Source organism: Nyctereutes procyonoides, unplaced genomic scaffold (assembly GCF_905146905.1).
Source record: "Nyctereutes procyonoides isolate TBG_1078 unplaced genomic scaffold, NYPRO_anot_genome, whole genome shotgun sequence".
NCBI classification, from domain to species: domain Eukaryota; kingdom Metazoa; phylum Chordata; class Mammalia; order Carnivora; family Canidae; genus Nyctereutes; species Nyctereutes procyonoides.
The window spans coordinates 24,180,906-24,206,632 of NW_026575037.1; the positions used below are offsets into that span (position 1 = coordinate 24,180,906).

The following is a 25,727-nucleotide window of genomic DNA, read 5'->3' on the forward strand; positions in this document are numbered from 1 at the left end:
AAAAAAAATTTTTTTTAAGTCATCTCTATGCCCAATGCGGGGCTTAACTTCACAACCCTAAGATAAAGAGTTGCACACCCCTACCTCATCATTTTTGATTAAACATTTTTTTTTCCACAAAAGGATTGAGAGGACAAAAAACAATGTCTATTAAAATAACCAAAACACAATCAAGATAGGCTTATATGGCCACATAAAATATTTAGCCATATAAAATATTTCATTCTAGGGGCACCTGGCTGGGTCAGTAAGTAGAGCACACAACTTTTGATATTGGGGTTGTAAGTTCCAGCCCTATGTTGGGTGTAGAGATTATTTAAAAAAATAAAATATTTTTTAAAATTCCATTCTAAGGAACATCTATTGTTTGAAAAAACGATTTCATTCACGTGATCTACCAGACAATGTTAGGTGATATATGACATTCAGTTCATGAATTAAGATCTATTTTGTGGCTCCTTTAAAAAAAAAATAATTATTACATGATTCCTAGGGAAATCACTTGAAATGCTCTACAGATCCCTCTTCTAGAAAGTTTAGATAATTGAGTTATTTGCCTAAACGTTTTAAAAGATTTTAAATGGAAACAAAATGGTATTGAGTTTACTTCATTTACTCTAAGTAAAGATATGAACCATAAGTCATCAGACATAGATCTCAGATTGTGATAAACGTGGGGAACTCAACATAAGCCTACAGAAGAGTAAAGTCTTAAACATTTCAATTGCCAAAAGATTGACTAAGCCTCTGTTTAATTATTAGTGCTATAAAAAGTGAGTAATATTTACCTGGTCATAATAGTACTGCATAAAAGTCACTTATCTTTCCTGCCAGGTGCCACATTTCTCACAGTTATTAAAAATAATGAGAAGAAATCTTTGGTCACTTCTTTTCCAAATCTGCCATCCCACCGTCTTATATAATTTGGGAGTTAGGGGGTTGCTAAGGAAGCTGATTGGAAAAAAAAAAAAAAGCACCAACTCAAGCCCACATCCTACATGTAATCAGTGACAAATATCTTTGTTAGTGACAAACACAAGCAACGATGTACCAGTAAGCACTGGTTCCCAAGAACGACCCCATTCAGTATCTCTGTCTTCTGTAAACACCTCAACACCTGGTGCCTCAGTCCACTTGAATGATCTGAATGAGTAATTTCGGGTGCTGGTTCTTAATAAACCCAAATCATAAACAAACTTGAAGGGCTTTTCTGGTATATGTTCATGTGCAGTGCTCACCAGAAATCCCATTTTACAAGAATACCAGTTCCTAACAGACGTGTCATAATGTCTTGGAAGAGTATATTCAGGAAGTTTACAGAGACTGTAACTCATTAACTGAACTTTAACATCATCATGCAATATGGGTTCAGATGACATTGTTGAATGCCTTTTGGATTTTGGCAAAGATGCCTGGGGACTCATTAGTTATCTGTCAATCATTTACAAATCCTTTCTGAAATCAGTTAGCAAATAATGCTTTATCATTATAAACATGTATCTTTGAAAATGTGAGTCATTATAGGTACGCCATGCGGGGTGGTATCTACCCAGTTGGGTGGGATACTGAGGTTAAGACAGAAAGCCATCATGGAAAATGCTCACATTTGCCAAAAGGAAATGGTTAGACTGGGACTTGATTGAGAAAAATAATGACCCCAAACTGAGGTTTTCATTTGTTTTTGTGTTTTTTCTCCAGCAGAGTCGGAATGTAAATTGCTTCTTAACTGTCACTGGGGCTGAGTACTGAGCACCTGTTATTGGTAACACACGTGAGTGTTACTCCATTCCCTCTTTCACAAAAATATGTTCATTTCTCACAAAGTACTGAGTATTTATTTCTATTTAATTGACCAGATAGATAAGCTTCAAAAGGCCAAAGTAACTCATTAATGTAATATTTCCTCTGCATGCCAGTAAGTTCTACAGAAAAGTAAGAGAGTGACAAATAGTAAATAATATTTTTAAAAGGTTCCTGTAGGAGTTATTGGGAACCTAGCGGTGCCATCCTCCTTCAACTTTTGGGTACATTTTGTAAAATAATTCTGTCCAGTCAGAGGTGTGCCAACAAATCATAAAATCCAACCTTTTTGTGGTTACATGTTTTATGAGCCACATACAAAAAGGAAGAGAATCAAAGCAAATCACTCTATGTTATTAAATTAGAAGAATCATATGAGATCTATAGGGAGTCAAGTAGTATCTGTGACCAGATGGAACAGGTGTCAAAGACAAAATGTGAAAAAAGAAACTTGCAAAAATTCCATAATGAGGAGGCACCTGGGTGGCTCAGTGGTTGAGCATCTGCCTTCGGCTCAGGTGGTTGATCCCGGGTGCCAGGATCAAGTCCCGCCTCGGGGTCCCCGCAGGGAGCCTGCTTCTCCCTCTGCCTGTGTCTCTGCCTCTCTCTCTCTCTTTCTCTCTGGAATAAATAAATAAAATCTTTAAAAATATAAATAAAATAAAATAAAGTTCCATAATGAAAGATATGTCTCTCCCCTAGGACTCTAAGTCACACGGTCCATACTGGTTTTTAAGGGCATTTAAATATGTATCGAGCTCTTTCTCTTTCCTAGTCAGGACACTGAGCATTCCCATATGATCTCATTTTACTTCTCACAGCAACACTATTGGATTCTGTTGTCATTTTCACTTCTGAAGAATTTATAAGGCTTAAGGAAGTCAAGTATTACTTTGCCCCTGAGTAAAGGACAAAGCAGGGACAGGAGTTGTGAACTTTCTGATCCCAAGTCTCAGGTTCTTAACTACCACCTTCGTTTGTATCATGATCTCAGAATGTGTTCTCATGCTCGGATAGGTTGCATCCACCAAGCACAACTGCATGGTCTCCCAGGGAAACACAACTGCATCCTCAGAGTGTTGAGAAGCTGATGGACAATGCTATTTTATGAATTGAATAATATGTTAAACATTTTGGCATGTAGAAAAGAAGACCCATATATTTCCAAGTAGTTACAGGTATAAAATATGCTTATGAAAATATATGCCCCTTTTGAATTTTCTTTTTTTATTAAATATTTTATTTATTTATTCATGAGAGACACAGAGAGAGAGGCAGAGACATAGGAAGAGGGAGAAGCAGGCTCCATGCAGGGAGCCTGATGTAGGACTGGAACTCAGGACCCCAGGATCACTCCCTGAGCCAAAGGCAGAGATGCTCAACCACGGAGTCACCCAGGTGCCCCCCCCTTTCTGGATTTTCATCTAAAATTAGTAGTCATTGGTTGGGGCGCCGGGCTGCCTCAGTTGGTGGAGCATGTGAGTCTTGATCTCAGGGTTCTAGTTTGTTCCCCACGTTGGGTGTAGAGATTACTTAAAAATATGTAAAATTTTAAAGAAAAAAACAGACAAAATAAAAGTAATAGTCATGGATGTCAATAAAAATCATATTTTGAAATTCACTATATATTTAGCAGAAAAAATTGAATAATGCCTACCATGGTGTCAATGCAAAGTAGACTGGGTTGGTTATGTGCACAAAAGAACTTAAAGCTCAGAGGAAAAAACAGCATGTTTACCCAATGCCTGCCCCACTGGCAGCCAGAGTCACCAATTTCCTCACTTCGTGTGAACCAGCACCAGTTTTAAACTACCCACATTCCATGAGCAGGTCTCTTCAACAAAATCTCACCTTGATGAGGCTGTGTGAATATTTAACTGGGGACACTTCCAGCACCCCTGAGGAGCACAGTCACGGCCTTGGCCACCGCTCACCCTGACTTCCAGAATTCACCCAGACCTCAAGTCACCCAATCCCATACGGAGGGGAGTCTGCATCAGGCCGGGTTCGGAGCCAACAGCACAGCTAAAAGGCAGGGGACGGGGAAAGAGAGAAAGCCTTCTTTATTCTTATTTCCCTTCTATCTGGTCTCTCTCCACAAAGCATGTTTATCACTCGGAAGTTATATTCCAATATTTCAGCTGAAATAAAGAAAGGCAAGAGGGAGAAACGAAAACATAACAGTACTCAGAATAAACAACAGAGAAAAAAAAGGGATCATAAACTGTAACGTGAACCTTCAGACAATGACTACTAAATCTATTCCATAATGTATAAAATTGTGTTACAACAAAAGTCCATATATGAAGTTATAAACTACCTGCATACACACATACACACCCCATTTGCTTAGTTCAAAAGAAGCGTCGATGTTCATATTAAGACCACCCGAAGGCTTGAAAATGTATCTGTGTGGCCTTTGATCACTGATAGAGGCAAATTCTCTACCCGAAACCTAAAAGAATAAAATAAAATCTAAAATTTAACAGTGAAACTCGCTAGAGGCATACGTTTATACTCTAAGTGACCCAGTAGCCTAATTCGATCGGGATTTCAGAGAAGGTCCCTTACCTCTTTACTGACCATACAGTGACTGCAGGTGGCCGTCCCTTCCTAATCGAGGCCCTGCTCTCTCACTGCTAGCTGGAGAGAACAGGTGTCCGGGGGATCCTGCAAACGGCTTTTTCCTTTATGAAACTTTTTCTTCCATAGGAATGAAAAATTCGGACTTTCGCGTCATTGACACTCTGATTTAAGCAGCTGATCTAATTAGATTATAATGTGGTCATTAAAGGAACATACATAGTCCCTTTAGATATATGTAGGAACCTTTCTATTCACTTACCTTTTCTTCTAGGGTCCTGGGCCAGAGATACAACTACGTGGACACACCCCTCACCAACACCAAGTCTTTCTTTTTTTTCTTTTCTTTTCTTTTCTTTTCTTTCTTTTCTTTTTTTTAAGTCTTTCCATCTAAAGAGTTTCAAGGGCTCAGAGAAACATTGTGGAGTTTTCCAACTTTATGGCCACAAAGACAATGAATAAAATTGTTTATCCAGAAACCAGTCTTCTAGCCCACTGACAATGTATCCCCAAGGTATGTAGAGGTATATTTTTAAATAATCTTGACATTTGTTTCAAAGAGATTAAAAGCCGTAAGAACAGCTAAAAGCATAGGTTTCTGCGAGAAGGATCCAGTTCCCCCAGGTCCTGTGAATCCCTCACAATACACTGGGGACAGGCACCCCCGGTTGGGTATGGAGATGGGGAAGGGAGGGCCTATGAGAGGAAAAGTTTCTATTCACAGATGGAATCTCAATGTGCCTCTTTTTCAACATCCTGGGCTCATAGTATTTGACAAGAGGAGAAATCATCCATTTTAATTCAATTCCGATTTCTTCCATACCCACAATTTCACAGAAATATAAATACGAAAGTGTGTTTTTAAAACAGATGAAATTGGGGCACCCGGGGGGCTCAGCGGTTGGGCATCTACCTTCAGCTCAGGCCGTGACCGTGGGGTCCCAGGATCGAGTCCCACATCGGGCTTCCTACATGGAGCCTGCTTCTCCCTCTGCCTGTGTCTCTGCCTCCCTCTCTCTCTGTCTCTCATGAATAAATAAAATCTTAAAATAAAATAAAATTAAATTAAAAAAATAAAACAGATGAAATTAACAGACCATTTTGTTTTATGAAAAATTCCAAATGTTGTATTCTAACCATAGAACAACTAGGGCGTGAATATACGAGGTGGGTTGTAAAAGGCAGTTACCACGTAACCCTTCAAGAAGACAACTACTTCATAAAGCAAAACGCATCTCTAATCAAGCTGAGCCATAAGACGTGAATTTCTCCCTTAATGTACTGCTTGTAGTTCAAGTTCTTCAACTAACATTAAAGGCTCAAGTCAAAACGTGATTGCTGATTCTAGGAAAAGTACCGATGTGATTGTTCAAATGGGGAGCTGACCTAGCTGCTTTTTAAAATGGGATGTTATTTTTACATTTTAAGAATGACAGACAGACAATCTGTGGTTATTTAGACATGAGTATGTTGGAGAAAATTCTCAAATATGAAGGAAACTGTTACTTCATGGAAAAAAAAACAGACTGATGGTACTTTTCCCCATTGATAAATTCAGGCTTACAAATGAAAATTTGGATTTAAGAAAATTTGTATATTCCGCTGTGAGTCTGACAGCTTTGCAGGATTTTAAAGACTTTTGATGAGATCAGTAGTAATAATCACAAATAGAATTTTTGATACTCTATAATGAAATGTGTTGACATTTGGAAAGTTTGTCAGATTTGATGAACCTACATTTTCCAAATTACCAATGTTAGATGCAACAAAATCATGCATAGGTAAAGGGTGTATTTGAAGTATAAAATAAGTCAATGAATTTTAGTGTCATGGAGCACAGAGAGTTCACAATATGGTTTCAGATTCCACATTTCGACTAATCTTTAAGAAGATATTACTCGTGGAGTTTTGGTGTAGTTTTGAAGAAAAAAAAATCCATAATTATCTGAAAAAATTATTACGATTATTGTAGTAGTCCTCCTTTTTCTAACTTCATATCTTGAAGACCATATTTTCTAAATATATACTTCAACCAAGATAATATATTGCTAAGGACTGAACGCAGAAGCAGATATGAGAACCAACTTTCTATAAGGTAGACATGAGGAGCACGTGCGTGGCTCAATGAGGTAAGTGTCTGCCTTTGGCTCAGGTCATGATCCCGTAGTCCAGGATGAAGCCCTGCTTCTGGCTCCCTGCTCAGCAGAGAGCCTGCTTCTCCCTCTAGCTCTGCCCCTACCTCTGCTTGTGCTCTCTCTCCCTCTTTCTCTGTCAAATGAATAAATAAAACCTTAAAAAATATAGAGACATTAAAAAGACTTCTGAAAATGCTTTTTATGAATTATTTTATTTTGAAAAACGGTTATTTCTAATTTAACATGTGTTATGCATATTAACATGTTTTAATAAAAATAAATTAGTTTATTTATAAATCAATAACTTTTCACTTTCTCAATTTTAATTTTGAATACAATAAATACTCATAATTCACAAAAGTGAAAATATTTTGGGGTCCTCCTAACTGTCAAGAGAAGAGCTGCTTCGCAGAGTCATATATCCTTTCATACTATATTATAGGTACATTTCTAGTATTGAGGTCATATTATTGTTTGATTATTCATTACTTTTTATAAATAATTTTTTATTTTAATTTTTTTTTAAAAGTAAGCTCTATACTCAACAAGGTTAAGAGTCACATCCTCTACCCATTAAGCCAGCCAGGTGTCCCTATTGTTTGATTATTTAAAAATAACAGCAGTGGTGCCTGAGTGGCTCATTATGTTAAGCAGCTGACTCTTGGTTTCTGAGGACCATGAGATCATGGTCCTGGGATAGAGCCCAGAGTGGGGCTCTGCACTTACAGTGGGGTGAGCTTGAGATTCTCTGCCTTTCCTTCCATCCGTCCCCCTGTTCACTCTGTCTCTCTAAAATAATCAAATAAATAAATAAAACTACTGAAAAAAAAAAAAGAAAAAAGCAAAGAACTAACATGGATAATTACAATCGCCAAATCCTTTTTAGTTTGAAATGCTTGTACATCTAAAATACTTCACTTTCCAGCCTCCCCTGCAGCTAAAGGTAAGTATGTATCTGATTTCTGCATAGTGAGATATAAGCAAAGTATTTATGTTGTACTTTCCTGAAATGTCCTTAAAAAGAAGTATGCGTTCTCTGCCCTTTCTCCATACTGTTTCCTGGTATGGAATGATGGCTGGAATTCTAGCAGCCATTCTGAAACATGAAGACAAGAGATAAAAGATAGTAAAATGGAAGGAATCGGGTTCTGAACAACTTTATAGAGCTATTGTACCATCCCTGGATTGTCTACATCTGACTTCTAAGAGAAAAATTAAGATTTTACTTAAACCACTCTTATTCTGACTTTTCTATTATATGCAGTGAAATCTAATCCAAGAAAATATAATTTTGATGGGAAAAATGCTGTACATAAACATTTTGAGCTTTCTAAATAGAATCTCTAAACAGAAAAATGCTGTACATAAACATTTTGAGGTTTTAAACTAGAATCTAAATACAATAGGAAAAATGTTTGCTTCATTCGAGAAATCAAAACAAACAAGAAAACACCAAACTGTTCCACAACATGGGAAAAGATATGCATTATTATAAGAATCCATAGTTTATTACCTTGAAGAACAGTAGGGATCTTTAACAAGAACCTAAAACTACTGTTGGTCATTTTAGTAATAGTTCTTTCATGGCGAAGTAATCCAGATTTTTCCCTGTGGATTCAAGCAAAGAATAATAACTTGAAATCATGGAAAATGTATTATACATTCATCACTTTGCCAGCACTAACCTCAAACTATACGTTTTTTACTTTATTGGAGTAAAGAGATAGGCTGTCCTTTTCATCAACTGACCAGTGTACAAACAAGCTAAGATTAACTCTGCAGCTAATGAAGAGGTGTGATTAAAAAGTTGGTTGACCACACATGATTAAATAAATGACCATAAGATTGGAAATGCTACCTGTAGTATTTTAAAGTGTCAATCATATCTCTAGTCATCATTTAAAGAATTAATGTGTCCTAATGTTATCATCTAAAATATGTTTACAGAGGTCAGAAGAGCTACGCCTGTCCTCCTCTTTGCAAAGAGGTGATGACATCAAGAGGGTATGACACAAGCCTAAGTTTAGTTAGTAGATTTAAGTTGGTTTGGAGTTTTATCCACCAAGTATGATCTTCTGACCCCTCAGTTTTACAACTTTCCACTCTCTGTGCTGCATAGCACCTCTCCACTTCTGAGTTAATCATTTCTTTGCCATTATCTGCCAGGAGTTCTTATCTCTTTTGCTGTCACTTTATAACAGGGTCCTCTTATCAACTAGCATAGAGTCATGTGATGCATCTAAGCCTATCAAAAGTTTCCATTCTTCTGATTAGAAACCATCATGTAACTGGATACATGGTTTACAGCAGGCCACTAATGCTGGAAAAAGTACAGAGTCCAGGGAAAGACTTACTTGTAACTTTTTGAATTCTTAGATTTCTTTTTTTTTTTTTTGCTACTTTTTTAACTTTCACTAAAGGTTACTGTAGTCTTGTGTGACCTCCCAAGGGCTCCAAAATTTGACAAGCTGCACTTTTTCTTATACTCAATGATTTCTGCGTTAAACCAAAGGATCGCCTATAATTTTACTAAGAATGTCTTCTAATTCGGATACTGGAAATTTGCAAGATTCTCTAAAGCACGGACTTACACCTATTGGTAAGTAGGAATCGCTCTATTTATCATCCATTTATTATTCTGCTACTACATTAATTCAAGTAATTTAAACTCATTGATGTATTTAGTACTATAAGCCATTGCTTCTCCTATTGTCTATTAAAGGCACATAAGCGCATGTATGTATCACACATTTATCTTTTTTTTAAAGATTTTATTTATTTATTCATGAGACACACACACACACACACACACACACACACACACACACACACACAGAGGCAGAGATACAGGCAGAGGGAGAAGCAGGCTCCATGCAAGGAGCCCGACATGGGACCTGATCCCGGGACTCCAGGATCATGCCCCGAGCCAAAGGCAGGCACCAAACCACTAAGCCACCCAGGGATCCCCCATTTATCTTTCTTAAAGTTAAAAAAAAGCAAATGGGTATTTCAATATTATTCATTATATCCACTGTTTTTGGACGTTCATTCATTAGTCTCTAACAGAAACAAAAATGCATAATATATATATTTCATCACTAATATTTTCCGATAATTTCCAATCAGAGATAATAAGCTACAATTTGAACTTGAAACGAGCTAACCATATGGAGGCATCATTGATCAAACGTTAACAAATACCTTCAGATATTTGTAAAGCCTCAAGCCACACCACACTATGGTGTCTCATTGATTGCAGACACTATAGAGTATCTTTTGTTTTTCTGACAAATAAAAGCCACGCAAAATCCACGTATTTTCAATATATGTATTTAATAAATAAATATATATGGAAATACATATGTATGTATATGCATGTGCACACACACACACACACACCATCGTTAAGGATTAGAATGTAAGGGTTATTATCTGTTTCTCGAAATAATGGGCGTGGGTTGCTTTTATAAATGGAGGTAAATAAAGCTAATTTCCATTTCTAAGAAGAACAAAAAATATTAGTGTTCCAGCAAGAATACATTCAATTAATCCTAAAAGTAAAGGACTAAAAGGAAGTGATTTCCAGTGGCCTGTAATTATTAGTCAGCTGGCAGTCATGCCCTCCTTCCTTTCCCTTAGCGTTGGAAGGGCCTGTGCCCCTTCCTGTAGCACTTTCTTGGGCTTTGGAACTGGAATTTCCCTGCGAATTCGCAGGGGCCTGCCAGGAGCTCCCGAGTTCCAGCTCCGCTGCTGAAACAAGAAGCCAAATCGAGGCTTGGGCTTTTCCTCCTTCTCCCTTGATAACCAGCTGACTCCCCTGAGTGCAGAGATTGCTTTTTTATGGGCCACTACACCCTATAGTATATCCATGGAGGAAACGGGAACTCCCCCCACCCACCCCCCAAAAAATCTGTACTTACGAAAAAGAAAACACGAGGAAAGCAATCAGAGCGCAACAGAGAATCGGCTGCTCTGCAGATAAAAAGCAAATGCGAGCACAAGCAGGTGAAAGAGAAACCCGAAGCATCTCAGATCTTTCTCGCCTGCAAAACGGCCGCGCGCGCTCACGCCCACCCCCCTCCCGGCGGGACTGGCGGCGCGTTCCCGGGGCGAGAGCGCGCTGGAGCCGGGCGGGGGGTGGGGGGCCTGGGGCTGGGGGGGGCTTGTGGGGCGGGGCCTGGGGCCTGCGGGGGTCTGCGGGGGCGGGGCCTGGGAGCTGTGGGGGCGGGGCCTGGGGCCTGCGGGGGTCTGCGGGGGCGGGGCCTGGGGCTGCGGGGGGCTTGTGGGGCGGGGCCTAGAGCCTGCGGGGGTGGGGCCTGCGGGGGGGCTAGTGGGGCCTGGGGCCTGCGGGGGTCTGGGGGGCGGGGCCTGGGGCCTGTAGGGTCCTGCGGGGGCGGGGCCTGGGGCTGCGGGGGACTTGTGGGGCGGGGCCTAGAGCCTCCGGGGGTGGGGCCTGCGGGGGGGCTAGTGGGGCCTGGGGCCTGCGGGGGTCTGCGGGGGCGGGGCCTGGGGCCCGTAGAGTCCTGCGGGGGCGGGGCCTGGGGCTGCGGGGGCGGGGCCTGTGGGGGCTTGTGGGGCGGGGTCTGGGGGCTGCGGGGGGCTTGTGGGACGGGACCTGGGGTCTGCGGGGGCGGGGCCTGCGGGGTGCTAGTGGGGTGGGGCCTGGGGTCTGCGGGGGCGGGGCCTGCCGGGGGCTAGTGGGGCGGGGCCTGGGGCCTGCGGGGGGCTAGTGGGGCGGGGCCTGGAGGCTGCAGGGGCGGGGCCTGGGGCTGCGGGGGACTTGTGGGGCGGGGCCTAGAGCCTGCAGGGTTGGGGCCTGCGGGGGGGCTAGTGGGGCGGGGCCTGGGGCTGCGGGGCGGGGCCTGGAGGGCTGCGGAGGGGTCTGCGGGGCGGAGCCTGGAGGACTGCAGGGAGGAGGGGCCTGGGGGCTGCGGGGCGGGGCCGTGATCCCGAGCTGGTGCACGCCGACTCCCCCCCCCCACCTCCGGAGCCGCGGCGACCCGCGGAGGGCGACCCCGCCCCCGTCTCCGCGCGGGGCCCCAGGCCGCCGGGCCCGCTGAGGACGGAGGGCGGTGCGCCCCGGGCGCGGAGGGCTGTAACCCACGGGCGTGGGGCGTCCGGGTCCCAGAGGGCCAGAACCTGCGCGACGTGGGCCCCCAGGGCCTGCTAAGTTCCGGGGTGCGGCGCTCGGCGAGGCGACCCCCAAACCCTAAAGCTCCCCGGCACTTCCGGGCCAGGTCCGGGGACGAGCAGACCCCAGCCAATTTTCCCGTCAAAGAAACCTCCTTCCGGAGCTGGCGCTCGGCCCGGGCCGGTCCAGGCCCCGCGCTCTCCCTCTCCCAGTACCTGGGGTTCCATCTGCGCCCGGGGTGGCCCCCAAGGTCATTCCTGGGGGCTTCTTGGCCCGACCAGGCACCCAACGGGCTGCCAGAGAAAGGGGACGCTGTGAGCCCTCAGTCTGAACAGTTGGGACTGACCCCGGCCCTAAGAGGAGTTGCCTCTGGGATTCTGACTGGCAGGTGCAGCTGTAGGGGGTGCCCGTCCCTGCAGTGGCGCTGAGGTGGCCCATGAGGATGGCGTGGGGAGGGGTTCACAAGACCGAGGCCAAGGCAGGTAGAGATCACTCAGGGTTCCCCACTCCACATTAATTCAGTTGTGTTGTACTAACAAATGTGCCTCTGCGCTGTCTCTGCGGGTCCTGGGTGGGCATGACATTCTCCTTCTCTGCGCACTGGTGGTTCCATGAAAACTGTGTACAGATGTCTGTACTCCTATAGAAAAGTGGGGAAAAGACACCATTGCTCCCTCTGCCTACCTGCAAGATAGTCACAGTGTGGTGTAAAAGCAGCAGACTTCGGGTTATAACCAGATTGTTGCCTTAAAGTTAACTAGTTCTGGGACACTGTCCAAGTTCTTGGTTTCTGGCTTAGGTGGGTTTTTTTTTTTTTTCCTTTTTCCCAAATGGGGCAATTTCACTGATGATATACAGTAGTAACGTAAGAGAGCACAAGAGAGAAACAGAAAAAGGAAGAATAAGGTATTTGTCCATATTAACAAAAGAGCCAAACCTGAACGGCCTGAAACATGTCATATAACAAGTATTTAATGACTCTTCTGCAACGTGCTCAACATTATTGCTTTGATTTGTATTAAATTCACGTAATTCTTCAGATTAAGTGCATTTATGGACATTATACCCATTCAGGATGCTGTTGTATAGTGTCCACAGGAAGTTGCGTCCGTCTGCATAGTTAGGAGTACATGAGACACAATGCAAACACTCTTGAGACACTGTATAGAGTTGGTTATCTAGTCCTCTTGTCACTCTCGGAATCTGGTTTTATTCCAGCAATAACCTCCAGTAAGCTCTGTGCCCATACTGATCTCTGAAAGTAGACATCATGCGGTGGACAATGAGACAGCCTGTTATGCCACCCCAAACTCTGGCCGGCTTTATTTGCAGTGCTGTTGGAACGTCGGTCACCCAAATCCATGTTCTGATTCTTGCTGCTGGGCTTAGGCAGCCGGTTCCCTCCAGGAAGCTAAACTCTGATGCCTCTTCTTCCCTGCCTCCGCCCCACTCCAACAGGGTGCTTCCCAAACTCTCCTTGCTGACCTTGATCTACAAGTTCTAACTGGAGCCAAAGGATTTCCTTAACATCACTTCTAATAAACCAAGAGAGACTTATGGAGGCAGAGAGGAGAGAGGGGCTTGGCAGAGCTTTTTTTCTTTTGCTTAACGCCTCTCCCAAGACACAACGTCTAGGGTTATCTTAGATTCAGCCTTGAACTTGAGATGAGCTAGAGAAGGGCTCTGGGACAGACTCCCCCCTGGAGGCCCAGCTTCCCCAAGCACTTCCAGGGATGCTTTATGCAGGGCAGGAGTCAGACATCTTGCTCCCCAAGACTAGAACCTACCTCAGGATAAAGCTACTGCTTTGGGTTGCACTGCCCCACTCTCTACCTTATTGGAACAAAAACTTCTGTGAGAAATCCAGTTGGCTTCAAGGAGCTTTAGGAGTGTGGGGGCCTTGATGTTTGGGAAGGCCCCAGGGGAAGAGTTGAAATATAACCAGCGTGAGCTTGAGACATTAGGCCTGGAAGAACCAGGTGGACTCAACCTGACCAGACAAATTATTAAAGGCTGCCTCTTTTTAGTCTTTTGGGAAGCTCTGATATGAGTGTTTTTACGTAATAAGTAAGAAAAGACACACTTAACTTTTAAACTCCAAATAATCTGAATACAGGTGAACAGCAGCAGTTTGGTGAGCGGTTTTATCTGAGGGTGTAATTAAGTCCCTGAGGACTTGGTCAAGCACTGCAGTTAAATTAACAAGTACTTCCCACTGGAAGGATCTTATTTTAAATGGTTCTAGAATGGTTAGCGATTCCCTCCCTAGTTATTTTCCTTGCAGAAAGAGGAGTGTGGGTAAAGTTAAAGAGATGAATACAGAGGAGAACTGGTATTTATCAACAGCATGAGATGTTGCTTTACCGGCACTGTCTCATGCAACTATAAAGTTTGTTGCCAATTTTACTGATGACAAAAGTGAATCAGAAAGGTCACGTGATTTGCCCAACATCACTTGCCCTGTCAGGGGAGTGAACTATAAACAGAACTCGTGGATGTGATTCTGAAACCCATGCTCTTTCCTCAAAGTTGTGATGATTTGCCTTTGTTGACATAAAGGAATTATGATTAAAAACAATGTTTATCTACTCAGACTTTCTTCCGAAAGGCATTTTGGGTTTAAGAAGACGGTTTCGGAATTGGCTCTTTATCTTTCTTTTCATTGCACCGTGGAACTCAGATCCCAGCAGAATTCAGAAGGGTGGGATGGGGAGAGGCGTAGGGGGCAGGGTGGAGCAGGGTGGGAGAAGAGAGCCTTGGGGCAGAGCTAAGGAGGGAGGAGGGCACCTTGGGTCTTGGCTCTGGGTGCCTGGAGAGGACCTGGAGTCTGGGGGAGGGGGGGAGTTTCGCTTGCAGTTATGGGCTGTATGCTGGCAACTCAACAGCCGCCGACAGACCTGGGAATTGAGAGAACATTCGGGGAGCATCTATTTGTGATGGAGTTGGTGGGTCAGAGGAGGGCAGAGAAGCCACTCAAAATGATTGACCGACTTCAGAGAGAAAAGGCCCTTTTCTTACCCTTAGGGCCAAACGGGGTGCTCTGAGCATTCTGAGCACACACAGCCACCCCCCACCCCCTGTATTTAGGTGCTTTTGAGAAACCGGGGCGTGTTCCTAGGGAGGTAGATGGTGGTCCCCGAGGCAGCGCCGGCTGCTGCAGTGGCTGCTGACCTGTGCCCCCACCCGGCCGTCCACAGCCTCGGCCCCCAAGCCCACCTGCTCCAGCGGCCACCTGCCCTGGACTGAATAGAAACCCCATGGGAAGCCTGCACCAGGTGCCCCACGCGCATCCCCAGTCTCCAGAGGAGAAACCCTGGGGGGGGGGGGACGGTCCCAAGCCTGTGCAATCGCGGGCTACCGCGTCCTACTCGTCACACTGGCCTTAGCTTGGGGGAGGCGCCGGCACCCCAAGCCTGCGACTGCGTAGCCCCCTCCTGGGGCCGCCTTCGCACCGCCGGCGGGAGGGCGAGCAGACCACCGCGAGCCCCCCCTTTCTTTTCGGGGCACCAGGGGTGGACAGACCCAGCCCTGAGCCCATTGATCCCAAGAACTGAAGCCCCAGCGCGGGGGCTTTCCCAAGCCCAGGGCCTCGACGGTGCTGAGCCCCTGCCCTCAGGTCCCCTGCAGTCTGGCCGGGCTCACTGCAACGGTGGCCCTGAGGCCTCCGGGGCCCAGATCAGTTCCCAGTCCGGGTCGAGGCGGGGGCTGGCGGGGGGGACCCTGCATACTCCCCCTCCGACCTGCAGAACCCTGCTTCCCGCGCTGCGTGGTCCCCAGGACCGACGGGGTGGCTCCGACAGTGGCGTCTCGCAGTTTGGAGCTGGGCTGGCCCACATCTCCATTTCAATGACAGAGGAAGAGCTAGATTAGATTGGACCACCTACCCAAGGGTATTGCCCCCCGCCAGCGCCTTGCTCCAGACCGGATCTGCCCGCCCACTTCGAGAAGGGCACCGGCTACACCAAAGCGGGGCGCGCCTGGACCCCTGGGTTGGGGCAATAGTCTCCAAAGAAAATGAAGCCAAAAAGGTCTACTTGGGAAGCTCTTCTTTTTTACAGAGATGCAGATTACGATAATCCAGGCCCAACCCTCCGAAAACCTCACCTTTCCTTTAGGGCAAGGGTGGGAGGTAGGTTGGGGGAAGGGGCTGGAGGAGCCCAGATCACCTGGGTAATTGCTTCACCTTGTCACTCCCCCCTCAATGAAGTTGGGACCACGATATATTGAGGTCCTCTCCTAGTGATCGTGAATCAATCCCCCTTTGGCTACCCCTAACCCACGTCTTTCCCGGGCTTGTGTGTCTAAATTGATGGCAGTTTCTCCTCCTCCTCTCCCGGCTGGGGTGGATGAGGTCTCAAGTAGTTACTTACACATGTACCGGGAAAGGGTCTTTTTTTTTTTTTTTAACTAGGCAAGACTTCTCACCTATTCAAGTTTATTTTTTCAAAGCTTCGGCCAATACGGTGCCCCTTGGTAATTTGTAGGTCTGTGCTGAAATTTAACCCCTCTCATCTTAAAGTGCTCTGGCCACCCGCTCGGGGAGCCTGGAAAGGGGAGGGGGGGTGTATAGGCCAGCCCCCTGGGCTCAGGAGCGGGACTCTGGAACTCTTGCTAAACCTAATTTTCAGAGAAAGGCAAAAGTGTCTTCTGATGGGATTTTGGAGTGAGAGGGGCGGAGAAAATGAGGCCGAGCCCGAGTTTTCAGTAGGCTGATAAGCTCCCTTCTCTTTCACCTCCGGCTATCCGGGCCACTTGGTGGAGACTTTTTGGGAAAACAAAAACAAAAAACAAAATCTAGGTTTCTTCTGAGGTTGAGAGCTAGACACACGCTACGAGAAGAGTAATGATGCTGGTTTCCTAAAAACACCAAAAAGTGGCAAAGGAGGAGGCCTTTGGAAATTGCCTCCAAGAATGCCCCTGTGCGAGTCCCCCCACCCCCACCCCCGACCCGGGCGCGCGAGATGGGTGGCACTTCTACGTGGGCACCTGTATTTTCCGAGCCCAGGGCCCCTGAACCAGTCCTAAAAACCCGTGCCACCGCCCGCTCCCTTTGCAGCCTGCACGCGTGAAGCGCGGGGGCCGCCGGCAGTGCCCGGGTCAGGTCAAGGGCAGGCTGCTCCCGCGCGCTCTGAGATGCAGGCGCCGGGCAGAGGCGGCGGGTGACACGCCCGCGGGTGGGGGGTGCGGGCCGGCTGAGTGGGGCGCACGGCCCCGTAACGCTGAGCCTGGATAAAATATGCCAGGACTGCGCTCCTCGGGCTCATCAAGGCTGCGGGAGCCTCCCCGAGCCATCATCCTTTATAATTGCAACCGTCAATCAATGCTTTAAGACAAAGTCAGGACCGGGAAGGACGAGCCCCGGAGACCAGCCTCGTCGGAAGGAGGGGGGAGGCGCGGGGGAGGCGAGGGGCGAGGGGCGAGAAGTTTGCCAGAAGTTGGCAGAGGGATGCGGGGACGCAATCGGGAATGCGCATGGTGGCTGCGGCCGCAACCGCCTCCCCCGGCCCCCGGCCTCAGCTCGGTGGTCTGAGCCGCCAGCTAAGTCCCCCGCAGGGGGTGGGGGGTCCCTAAATGTGCGCCCACCGAGACGCCGGGTTAAGATGCCCCTGGCGGAGTGGGGGGGCTTCGGTGTTCCAAGCCGTTCGCGGGGCTCTCGGTGGGTCCGGACCCCCGCGGGCCTCGACGTGGAGACCACACAGGCCCCGCTCCCTGCTCCCACCTCGACTGACTCCCCCATCTCTCTGCCACTTGGCTCTTTTCCTCGCTGCTACCCCTGCAACCTAGCACCATCCTCAGCCCCCCCCCCCCCCGGGGCACCTCCTTCTGCCGCCCTCTCCTTCCGGGAGGGTGTTGTAGGGATGCCCAGGCCCATCCCGGTCACGGGCAGGCTGTCCTCGGCTCCGGTGCGGGGCCCCGGCCCAGCAGGACTGGAGGGTCAGGGCCCCAGAACATTCAAAACGAGGGGACTGAGAGGGTAGGGAGAGGATGCACTTGCAGGGTGCAAGTGAGCTTGGTGTTGAAGCCTTGGTGCCGCCACCCCCCCCCCCCGTGTCCTCCCCAGGGTAGGGGGTGCTTACTGCTCCCCTAAACTCCTTGAGGAGAAAACCGCTAAAAGGTGAGTTGTGCCCTCAGGTCTCTGACTAGAACCGGTTCCAGGGGGGAACTTTTCTGCCCTGTGCAGCGCAGACAGGGCTCTGGACGTCCCCAGGGGATCTGGGATAGGGTTGACCCTGGGGAACACTTCTCTCCCTGGAGCAGGAGGCCGGGTGCACCCACGTTTTCTCTCTGCTTGAGACCTCCTGCGCTTTCCGTGCCCCTTGGGTTCCCCGCCGCAGCCTGGACGAGAGTCTCAGAACAAGGCAAGGCGCCTGGGACCTGTCCCCTGTGATACAAGTGTGCATTACTTTTTTTAGAGGGTGGCTTTTTGAAACCGGCCCTTATGCACCCTCCCCCCTCCTCTGGTTTGGGGAGGGGATAAATGAACGTCAGCTGGCCCTTTGTCACCATCACTCCTGGTTTGGGGTGTGTGGGGTGAGGCAGACTGCCCTGGACTGAAAGGATGCTAGTAGGGTCTAAACACGCCCCTTCTGGGGCTGAAGCTGGGTTAGGAAGGTGATCACAAAGTTGGCCCTGGCTGGGTCAGGCTCTGCCTCAAGTCCAGGCGAGCATTTCACCATGCTGCAAATATACATCAGGCCCTCTGTCTACTTTCAGCTCTCCTGACTTCTTCCTTCAGCTCTACCAACCAGAGGACTGTCCCTCTGGCACGGAGAGCCTGAAGCTTCTTCTGAGGACCAAGAGTCTGGAGTCCCTCATAGCTGCCAGCCTGGTGTTTGTGAGGGTGCAACATAAATGTCCCCATAAGCTCTTTGACTGTAGTGAAGGGCACTCCTAAGACTTTCTAATAAACTGATTTTCAGAGTTCATCCGAATCCACAATGCACTGCACACAAACTGATTCTAGCCCTGAGAGTTAATTCCTTTCCTTTTCTGAACTATGTGCGTATATGTATGCACACCTAATTCACGATGGTACTTAAAACAACTAGTAATAACTGAAAATGGATCGACGGTGCTACTTGATACTATCACAGAAATCCCAGCGTCTCAAGGCTCACTAATTTTGGCAACTACAGCCCACTGCACTTTACAAACTCACGGACGGTCCCCCTCCTCCCAAGTCGAGACGTTTTTATGAAGTTTGATGATGCCACAAAACTGAGATTTAAATAACTTAGCTTCTGAATATATATGGAAGAACAAAATGACAAAAAAAAAGGAAAAAAAAAAAAGAATTTAGAGAGCCAACGGCATCTGAATTGCCAGACACCAGTGGGTGATGAACAACCCATTTCATATAAAAGTGTAGATTAATCATGGCGATGATTGGAGTGTTTTTCAATTCATCAAATACTGGACTGGGCAGTTTGGATGTGTGATCTCCAAAGCCATTCAAATAGAATAAATTCAGATCTTTTGAGATTCAAATTCACCCCCTTGTGGGTGGACTCTGATAATTACCCGATCTCACAGCAGACACTGCATAGGAGGCATTTCATATGCAGTCACGAGGCTGGGGGGGAAAAATGTTTTTCATCTCGTTGGGATGAGATCTGAAAACTTTGAAGATGTGGCTGGGCTGGCGGCCGAAGAGCTTACATAGCAGATGGTTCTTTAAAACTTTATTAAAGTGCTGGGCCTCTGGGCCTCATGTGGATTGTCCCACCAGAGACCCCAGAATGCAAAAGAGGAAAGCCCCGCGCCCGGGTCTTTGCATTGAACGTGGAAACACAGTTCAGCGAGATCCAGGCGGTCCGCCCGCCGCCTGCGCGCTGTTGGGCGGGAGGCGGCGGAGCGTTTGCGGTGGGGCGGAGGGGCTGGCGGGGCTGCTGGGGCGCGAGAGGGCGCGAGCTGCTTCTCGGCCGCCGGGCGATGGGCTCGCGGCCGCGGGGCTGAGGTCTCCTCGGGGAGCCGGGCCGCGCGGCGCCCACGGCGGGGCCCTTGCGGACCGCAGGCCGAGGGGCTCCCGGAGCCGGGAGAGCCCGGGGAGCAGGCCGGCTCTTTGGAGAGGCCACCCTGGGGCCGCGGAGGGCCGGCCCCGTCTCCCCGGGTGGTCCGAGCGGGTGTCTAACCGGCTCTGCAGCCCCTGCCACGCGCGCACCGCCCCGCGTCCCTCCCGCGCGCCCCGCGCGCACGGGAACCTCGCCGGCCCGGCCTCCCCGCCTCCCCGCGGCGCTCAGGCAGAGGTCGCCTCGCGCCCGCGGGCAGAGCCGGCCGCCCGCACGTCCCCCGCCCCAGGTCAGGGTGGGGCGGGAGGGGTTAGGGCGGGCTGCCCGGCTCGGGCCGGCGCGGGGCCGGGAGCGAGCGCCTCGTCCTCATTGGCTGGCGGCCGCTGTCCGAGCGAGGCCGGAACCCGCGGCCCCGCTCCCCGGCATCCCCCCGCCCCAGCCCGGCCCTCCCCGAGCAGCCCCGGCTTCCTTACCTCCCCGGTCCTCCCCGGCTCGCCCCTGCCCTCGGGGCTGGGAGGACCGCTCTCGGGCGCGCGGGAGGAGGACGGGGGCAGGAGAGGGCGGGCGGAACTTCGCGCAACTCCACACTTGCGACAGCGAGCGGGAGGGACGCGGAGCGCGGGGCAGGGGCGGGGGAGGCGAGAGGAGCGGGGGAGCGAGGGACCCCTGGCGATCCTGAGCCACAGGGCGGGCGCGGGGGGGTGGGGGGGAGGCGCCCGAGCCGTCCGGGAGCAGCGGCAGCCGCGGCGGCAGCAGGAGCAGCAGCAGCAGCAGCAGCAGCAGCAGCAGCAGCAGCTCCAGCTCCGCCGCCGCCTCCACCGCCCGCGCCCCGGGCAGCTGCGCCCTCCTCGCCGCCGCCCTCGCCGAGCCAGACCGAGGCTCCGGGACGCCGACCTCGCCGCGGCGCGTCTCCCGCCGTGCGCCCCCCGGCAGCTCGCCGGCGGCTCTGGGGCTGCGGGGCTGGACGCGGCTCGGGGGTCCTGAGCGGCCGCCCCGCGAGCACCCCCGGCGCCCCTCCGTCCCGCGCCCAGGTGCCGGGCCTCCGGACGGACGCCGACCCCCTGCCCCCGCCCGCGGCCGCCTGGTCATGCTACCCAAAGTGGAGACGGAAGCCCTGGGACTGGCGCGGTCGCATGGGGAGCAGGGGCAGATGCCGGAGAACATGCAAGGTAAGGAGGCGCCGCGCCCCGCGCCCCCGAGCTGCGCGCTGCGCTCCCCGGCCCCCCACCCCCGGCGGCCGGCCTAAAAGTTTCTGGCTCTTGAACAATGCGGGGCGGAGGTTTTGCAAGCCGAGCCTAATTGGCCGCTTCTAATTAAGAAAAAAGCGAGGCTCCGAGCTCTATGGCAACCCGGGGTGCGGGGGTAGGGGTGGAGGTGGGGGGGGGGAGCTTCGGGCCAAGCCGACTTCAGAATAAGAAGATCCTTCTGAGAAATGGAACGTCTTCCCGGAACCCGGAGCAGGTTCTCGGTCTCTGGGCGCAGGGGGACCGAGAGCGGCGGCTCCCGTGTGCAGGGGAGCGCAGGGGCAGGACGCGGTGGCCCCCAGCGCCTCGGCTCCGCGGCGCCCGAAGGCGCGTGGGCACCGCCAAGAGCCCGCGCGGTCGCTGGGACGGCGCGCAGGCCCGGGGAGGGGGGGGCCCCGAGGCGACCCCAGGCGCGCCCTCTGCGCGAGCGTGGCCGAGCTGGTGGAGGGAGGCGCGGCCGCGGCGTGGCCTCGGGCCTCGGCTGCGGCCCGGGAGCTGGGAGGAGGATGCGGTCCTGCCTGTGTTCCCGGCTCCTCGCCGCGGACAGCGGCCGCCCCGAGCCAGCCGTGCTGGCCGAGCCGCGGCTGCAGCCCTGGAGGCCGAGCCCTTCGGAAGTTTCTCGCAGTCGCTCCGGGCCGGGGAGGGAACAATGCTAGGAAAAGTCACCGGCGCTCCTCCATCCTCGCCCCTGCCCGCGCGCAGGATGTGCGGGCCGGCGGGCCCGGGCGCACGGGGGCTTCCTGCCGTCCCCCCCCAACCCCCCGAGGCCGACTTGCAAGGGCCGGGGGCGGGGGGCGGGGGGCCGAGCCCCAGCCGGGGTTGGGGTCGTGCGCCCCGCGGCACGGGTGGGCGGCGCGCCTGCAGCGCTCGGGCCCGGGGCCCGGACGTCGCCCCGCGGGGCTGCGGCTCGGGGCTGGCGGCCGGCGGGGTCCCCGAGGCTCGCTCGAGGGCTGGCTGGCTGCCGGAGCAACCCGGCTGCCCCAAACAGGCACTGTCGCCCGCCCCGGGGGTTCCCGCGACGTGGGGACGCGGGGGACCCGGCGCCAGGGGCTCGGGCTGCGCACTCCCCGCCCGCGGCCGCGGAGGGGGACGGCCGGGGGGACCGCCCTGGGGCGCCCGCGAGGCCGGCGCGAACTTGGGTCCAAAAGGAAAGTTTCTGCTCCTCTTTCCTGCGCGCGCGCGTTTCCGAGAGACTCGGGGAGAGACGCTCAGGGAGACGCCGCATCCAGAAGTGGGGGAGGCCGCAGTGAGGGTCGCGGGGGCGGGGGCGGGGGCAGGGAAATGCCACCGCAGTCGTGTCCTCGCAAAGTCCGGGAGGGGCGTTCTGGACCCAGGTGGCCTTCCGCGGCGCCCGGGCGCGGGACGAGGCAGCGGCCGCTCGCTCAGCTCCGGGTTCGAAAACGGAGTGGGGAGGGAGGGCCGGGCGCGCCTGCCCCGGGGCCCCGCGGCCTGCACCCCGAGGGTGTCTGGGGACGCGGCCGTCACCCTGGCTCTGGCCTCCGCCGGGGACGCGCCCTGGTCCGAGCAGGAGGAGGACCCGCCACTGGGTTTCGGGACAGCGGAGCGTGCGCAGCTGGGGCGGGGTTTCCCCGCTTGCCTCTCCGCGGCCTTGGCTTTACGAGGCCCCCCGTGTCCCCCAGTTCTTTAATTCAGGGACTCCTTTGCCCTGACGGATTCCGGGTACAGCACCTGGGAAACCGAAAGGTGCCCGGGTCTTGCACGGCGGCGAGTGCCCAGCCTGCCACCCGGACTCTGCCTTTGTCCCAGAGGCTCCCCCGCCTCCAGCCCCGGTCCTTTTGGGGGTTGGATCCCCGCGGTGGGCACCACATCCTCCTGCACACGTTTGCCTCGCTGTGCCCCGTAGGTGCGAAGTTAGGAGTTTACTTTGTTGGGCGAAGGGGGAATAGAAAAGGACACCGGGTGCAGTTTTTCCCCCCAAGCCTAACACACGCAAGTTTCGGGGAGAGCTGGGGCTGCTCACCGACTTCTGGAACCCTCAGCTCCTCCAAGCCCCGAGCTGCCCCAGCCCCGGGCGCGACCTCGTAGGGCAGGCGCGGTCCTCGCATCCCCGCACTTGCCTCGTTCGGAGCCCCAAGCGCCTGCTTCCACCGCAGCATCGTTCACGGGGGACCCCTCCCCGTGTCCCCAAACTCGGGCTCACTCACGCGGGTTGAAGCCCCAGGCTTCTCGGGAAGAGGCGTCTGGACTCGGCCGGTCGGTGCGCGGCCTCAGCCTCCCGGTGGTGCCGGTGACCTCGCCTCCCCCGGGGCCCCTTCCGGAGGCCTGCAGAATCCATAAAGTGAAAAAGAACTTTATTATTATTTAAGGGGGGGAAAAAAGGCACAGAAAAAGAAGGCGTCCTGGGCAAAGAGGCCGCATTACGGTGATGGAGTGGCCGGGAACTTTGGGGATGCGGTGGGGGCCGCTTCTCTCTTTCCTTTTTGGTAAACAAATCAGAGGAAACTTCTGTCCGGCCGTCGGCTCCCCCTCCCCCCGGCCCCCCTCCCGCCCCGCCCCCTGCAAATGCCACTGATTAACTTAAGCTGGGCCGTGCGTGTGCGCCTGTGTGTCGCCGAGCGGGGAGCGAGGGGCGAGAGGCGAGTGCACCCCGGGCTTCGCGGGACGGTGGCGGGGCGCGCGGACCTGCCCCTCGCCGCAGGTGCCTGCCGTCCGCGCTCCCAGACGGGGCCCCCGTGGGTCCCAGGAAGGGAATGGGGCGGGTGTTGGCCTGGGGTCCCCCGGCCACTGTCCTGGCCGCGCGGCTTATCCATCTTTTAGCTGCAAAGGCGCCCTGGCAGGGGCTGCGTCCGGCGGAAGGCGGGCGCTGGGTCCCCTCCGCGGGCCGCGCGCGCGCCCGGAGGCCCCACCGCTGCGTAGCAGGGGTCTCGAGGTGTCGCCGGGCTGCACTGCTGATCCGCCCCGTGGGAACTTTATCGCAGGACCTGACTCGAGGGCGACGCAGGACCTGTCTCCTTGGCACCAGACCCTCCTGTGCATCCTTCTCCTTTTTTCTGTCTTCCGGGCGCCCTCCCTTCTCCTCCTCCTTTATCATTATCTTTTTTTGCAGATTTTCAAATGTGGAGAGATGAAAGTACGCGGCACAGCAGCCCTGTCCATGCGGAGCTGAAGGTTTCAATTAATCCAGCAGATTGGAACGTAGGGAGCGGCGGGCTGTGGTTCCAGGGCGGCCGCTGCAGGGAGGCAGGCGCCCGGGGCTTCAGGGCGCGCGGCGGGGCTGTGCAGGGCGCAGCCGCGGGCCTGCTGAGCCAGGGCTGGCGGCCTCGGACCCCCCCGCAGGGCCGGAGCGGGTGTTGCCCGTTTCCCTCCTCCGGGCGCAGGGGACACTTTGGGGTCTTGACTTCAGGAGGCTTTAAGAGGAGTTCCAGGTTGTTCCCCTTTCTGCCTTTTCGCGTTTCCCTCCTGATTTTGCTGCCTGGGGCGGTTGTGAAAGAAGGCGTTCCACGGTGGGCAGTTTGAGATTCTTAACAACAGAAGCTGGAATTCTTTTTAAGTTAAAAAAAAAAAAAAAGAAAAACAAAAACAGAAAAGAGAGAGAGAAGGAAGTGAAGTGCACGCTGGTGGAGTCCAAAAGATGTTTTATGTTCATTGCATAAAAATAGTTTTTCAGGGTGCCTAGGTGTTTTGAAAATAGGTGGTTTTTTTAATTTTATTTTATATTGTACCTGGGATGTTTGCCCACCAGTTAATTAACCAAAATGCTCTCTCACTGCAGGATTAAAACCTACCTACTGAATTAATTAGCTATGTGTATACATTTCTTTTGTTTCAGTGTCTCAGTTTAAAATGGTGAATTACTCTTACGATGAAGATCTTGAAGAGCTCTGTCCGGTGTGTGGAGATAAAGTGTCTGGATACCATTATGGGCTCCTCACCTGTGAAAGCTGCAAGGTTTGCTTACACGTTGCTATGTGACAAATAGAAGGTTCAAAACCAAAATAAACCATTGGATTGCTTTTTAGACCTAAATTTAGGCTGTCCTTTTTTGGACTCAATCAAATATGAGAGAAAGAGTTAGTCTTAGGGAGATGATTTTTTGAAATATGTGTTTGATTTAATTCCAAAGGCAAAAAAAAAAATGTATGCTGTTTAGAAAACTTTGCCAGTCTCGTGGCTTTAAAATATTTTATGTTAGTAAAGTGATGTATCTGTAGAAAGACTTCTCTTTCTAACAGTCCTAAATATTGATTTTGCTTGACTTATATATATTTAAAGCACCGTTGTTCTTGAGAGGGAACATGACAAAGTATTTCCTAAATATATTTTAACTTCAGGGTATTCTGTGCTGCGAGTCTAAACATTTTTTATCCACAGATAAAAGTCTAAATTCTCAACCGTGTGATTTTTATCCTGATTTATTCCAAAAACAGTTTTTAAGATTTTATGAAATTATATCATAAAGAATAAGAAACCACATGTCAGTTTATAGTAAGAGTGGCTTTCATAAATAAATCATATGACCTATTTAAATGCAAGAAGTTTTAATATGTAAAATGTACTTATATTGTTCGTAATAATCTCAACCATAGATCAAGAATTTATCTTAGATCTTTTTGATATATTCCCAGTCAACTTGATACTTGGTATTTCTCAACATTTTTTAAAGTAGAAAGCTCAATTACAAATACTTAAACCATTGCCAGGAAAAATCCCTTCATTCTCTGTAACAAAGTAAGATCGTTTCACTTTATGGCTAGTAGGATAAACATAAAGAATGTACCATCCTGGGAAAGCTGTTATTATATTATGAAGCTAACAAAAATTTGTTTTTGATAAATTCTTTTGGGTGCAATACAAGAAAAGCACA

At 51.0% G+C, this 25,727-nt stretch overlaps 1 protein-coding gene across 4 annotated transcripts in view; it reads left to right on the forward strand.

Moving 5' to 3' along the window:
* The first annotated feature begins 8,863 nt into the window (after positions 1-8,863).
* NR5A2 (nuclear receptor subfamily 5 group A member 2) overlaps positions 8,864-25,727 on the forward strand; it is a 137,785-nt gene continuing 120,921 nt past the window's right edge. Inside the window, exons 1-3 of one of the 4 annotated variants that reach the window (XM_055319511.1) lie at positions 8,864-9,117; positions 20,690-20,827; positions 24,693-24,811. In XM_055319511.1, coding sequence (XP_055175486.1) covers positions 9,054-9,117; positions 20,690-20,827; positions 24,693-24,811 — 321 coding nt within the window. In that variant the 5' untranslated portion in view covers positions 8,864-9,053. Of the gene's footprint in view, positions 9,118-20,459; positions 20,828-24,692; positions 24,812-25,727 lie in introns of those variants that run through there. The other 3 variants (XM_055319509.1, XM_055319510.1, XR_008663686.1) reach the window with 3 other exon arrangements.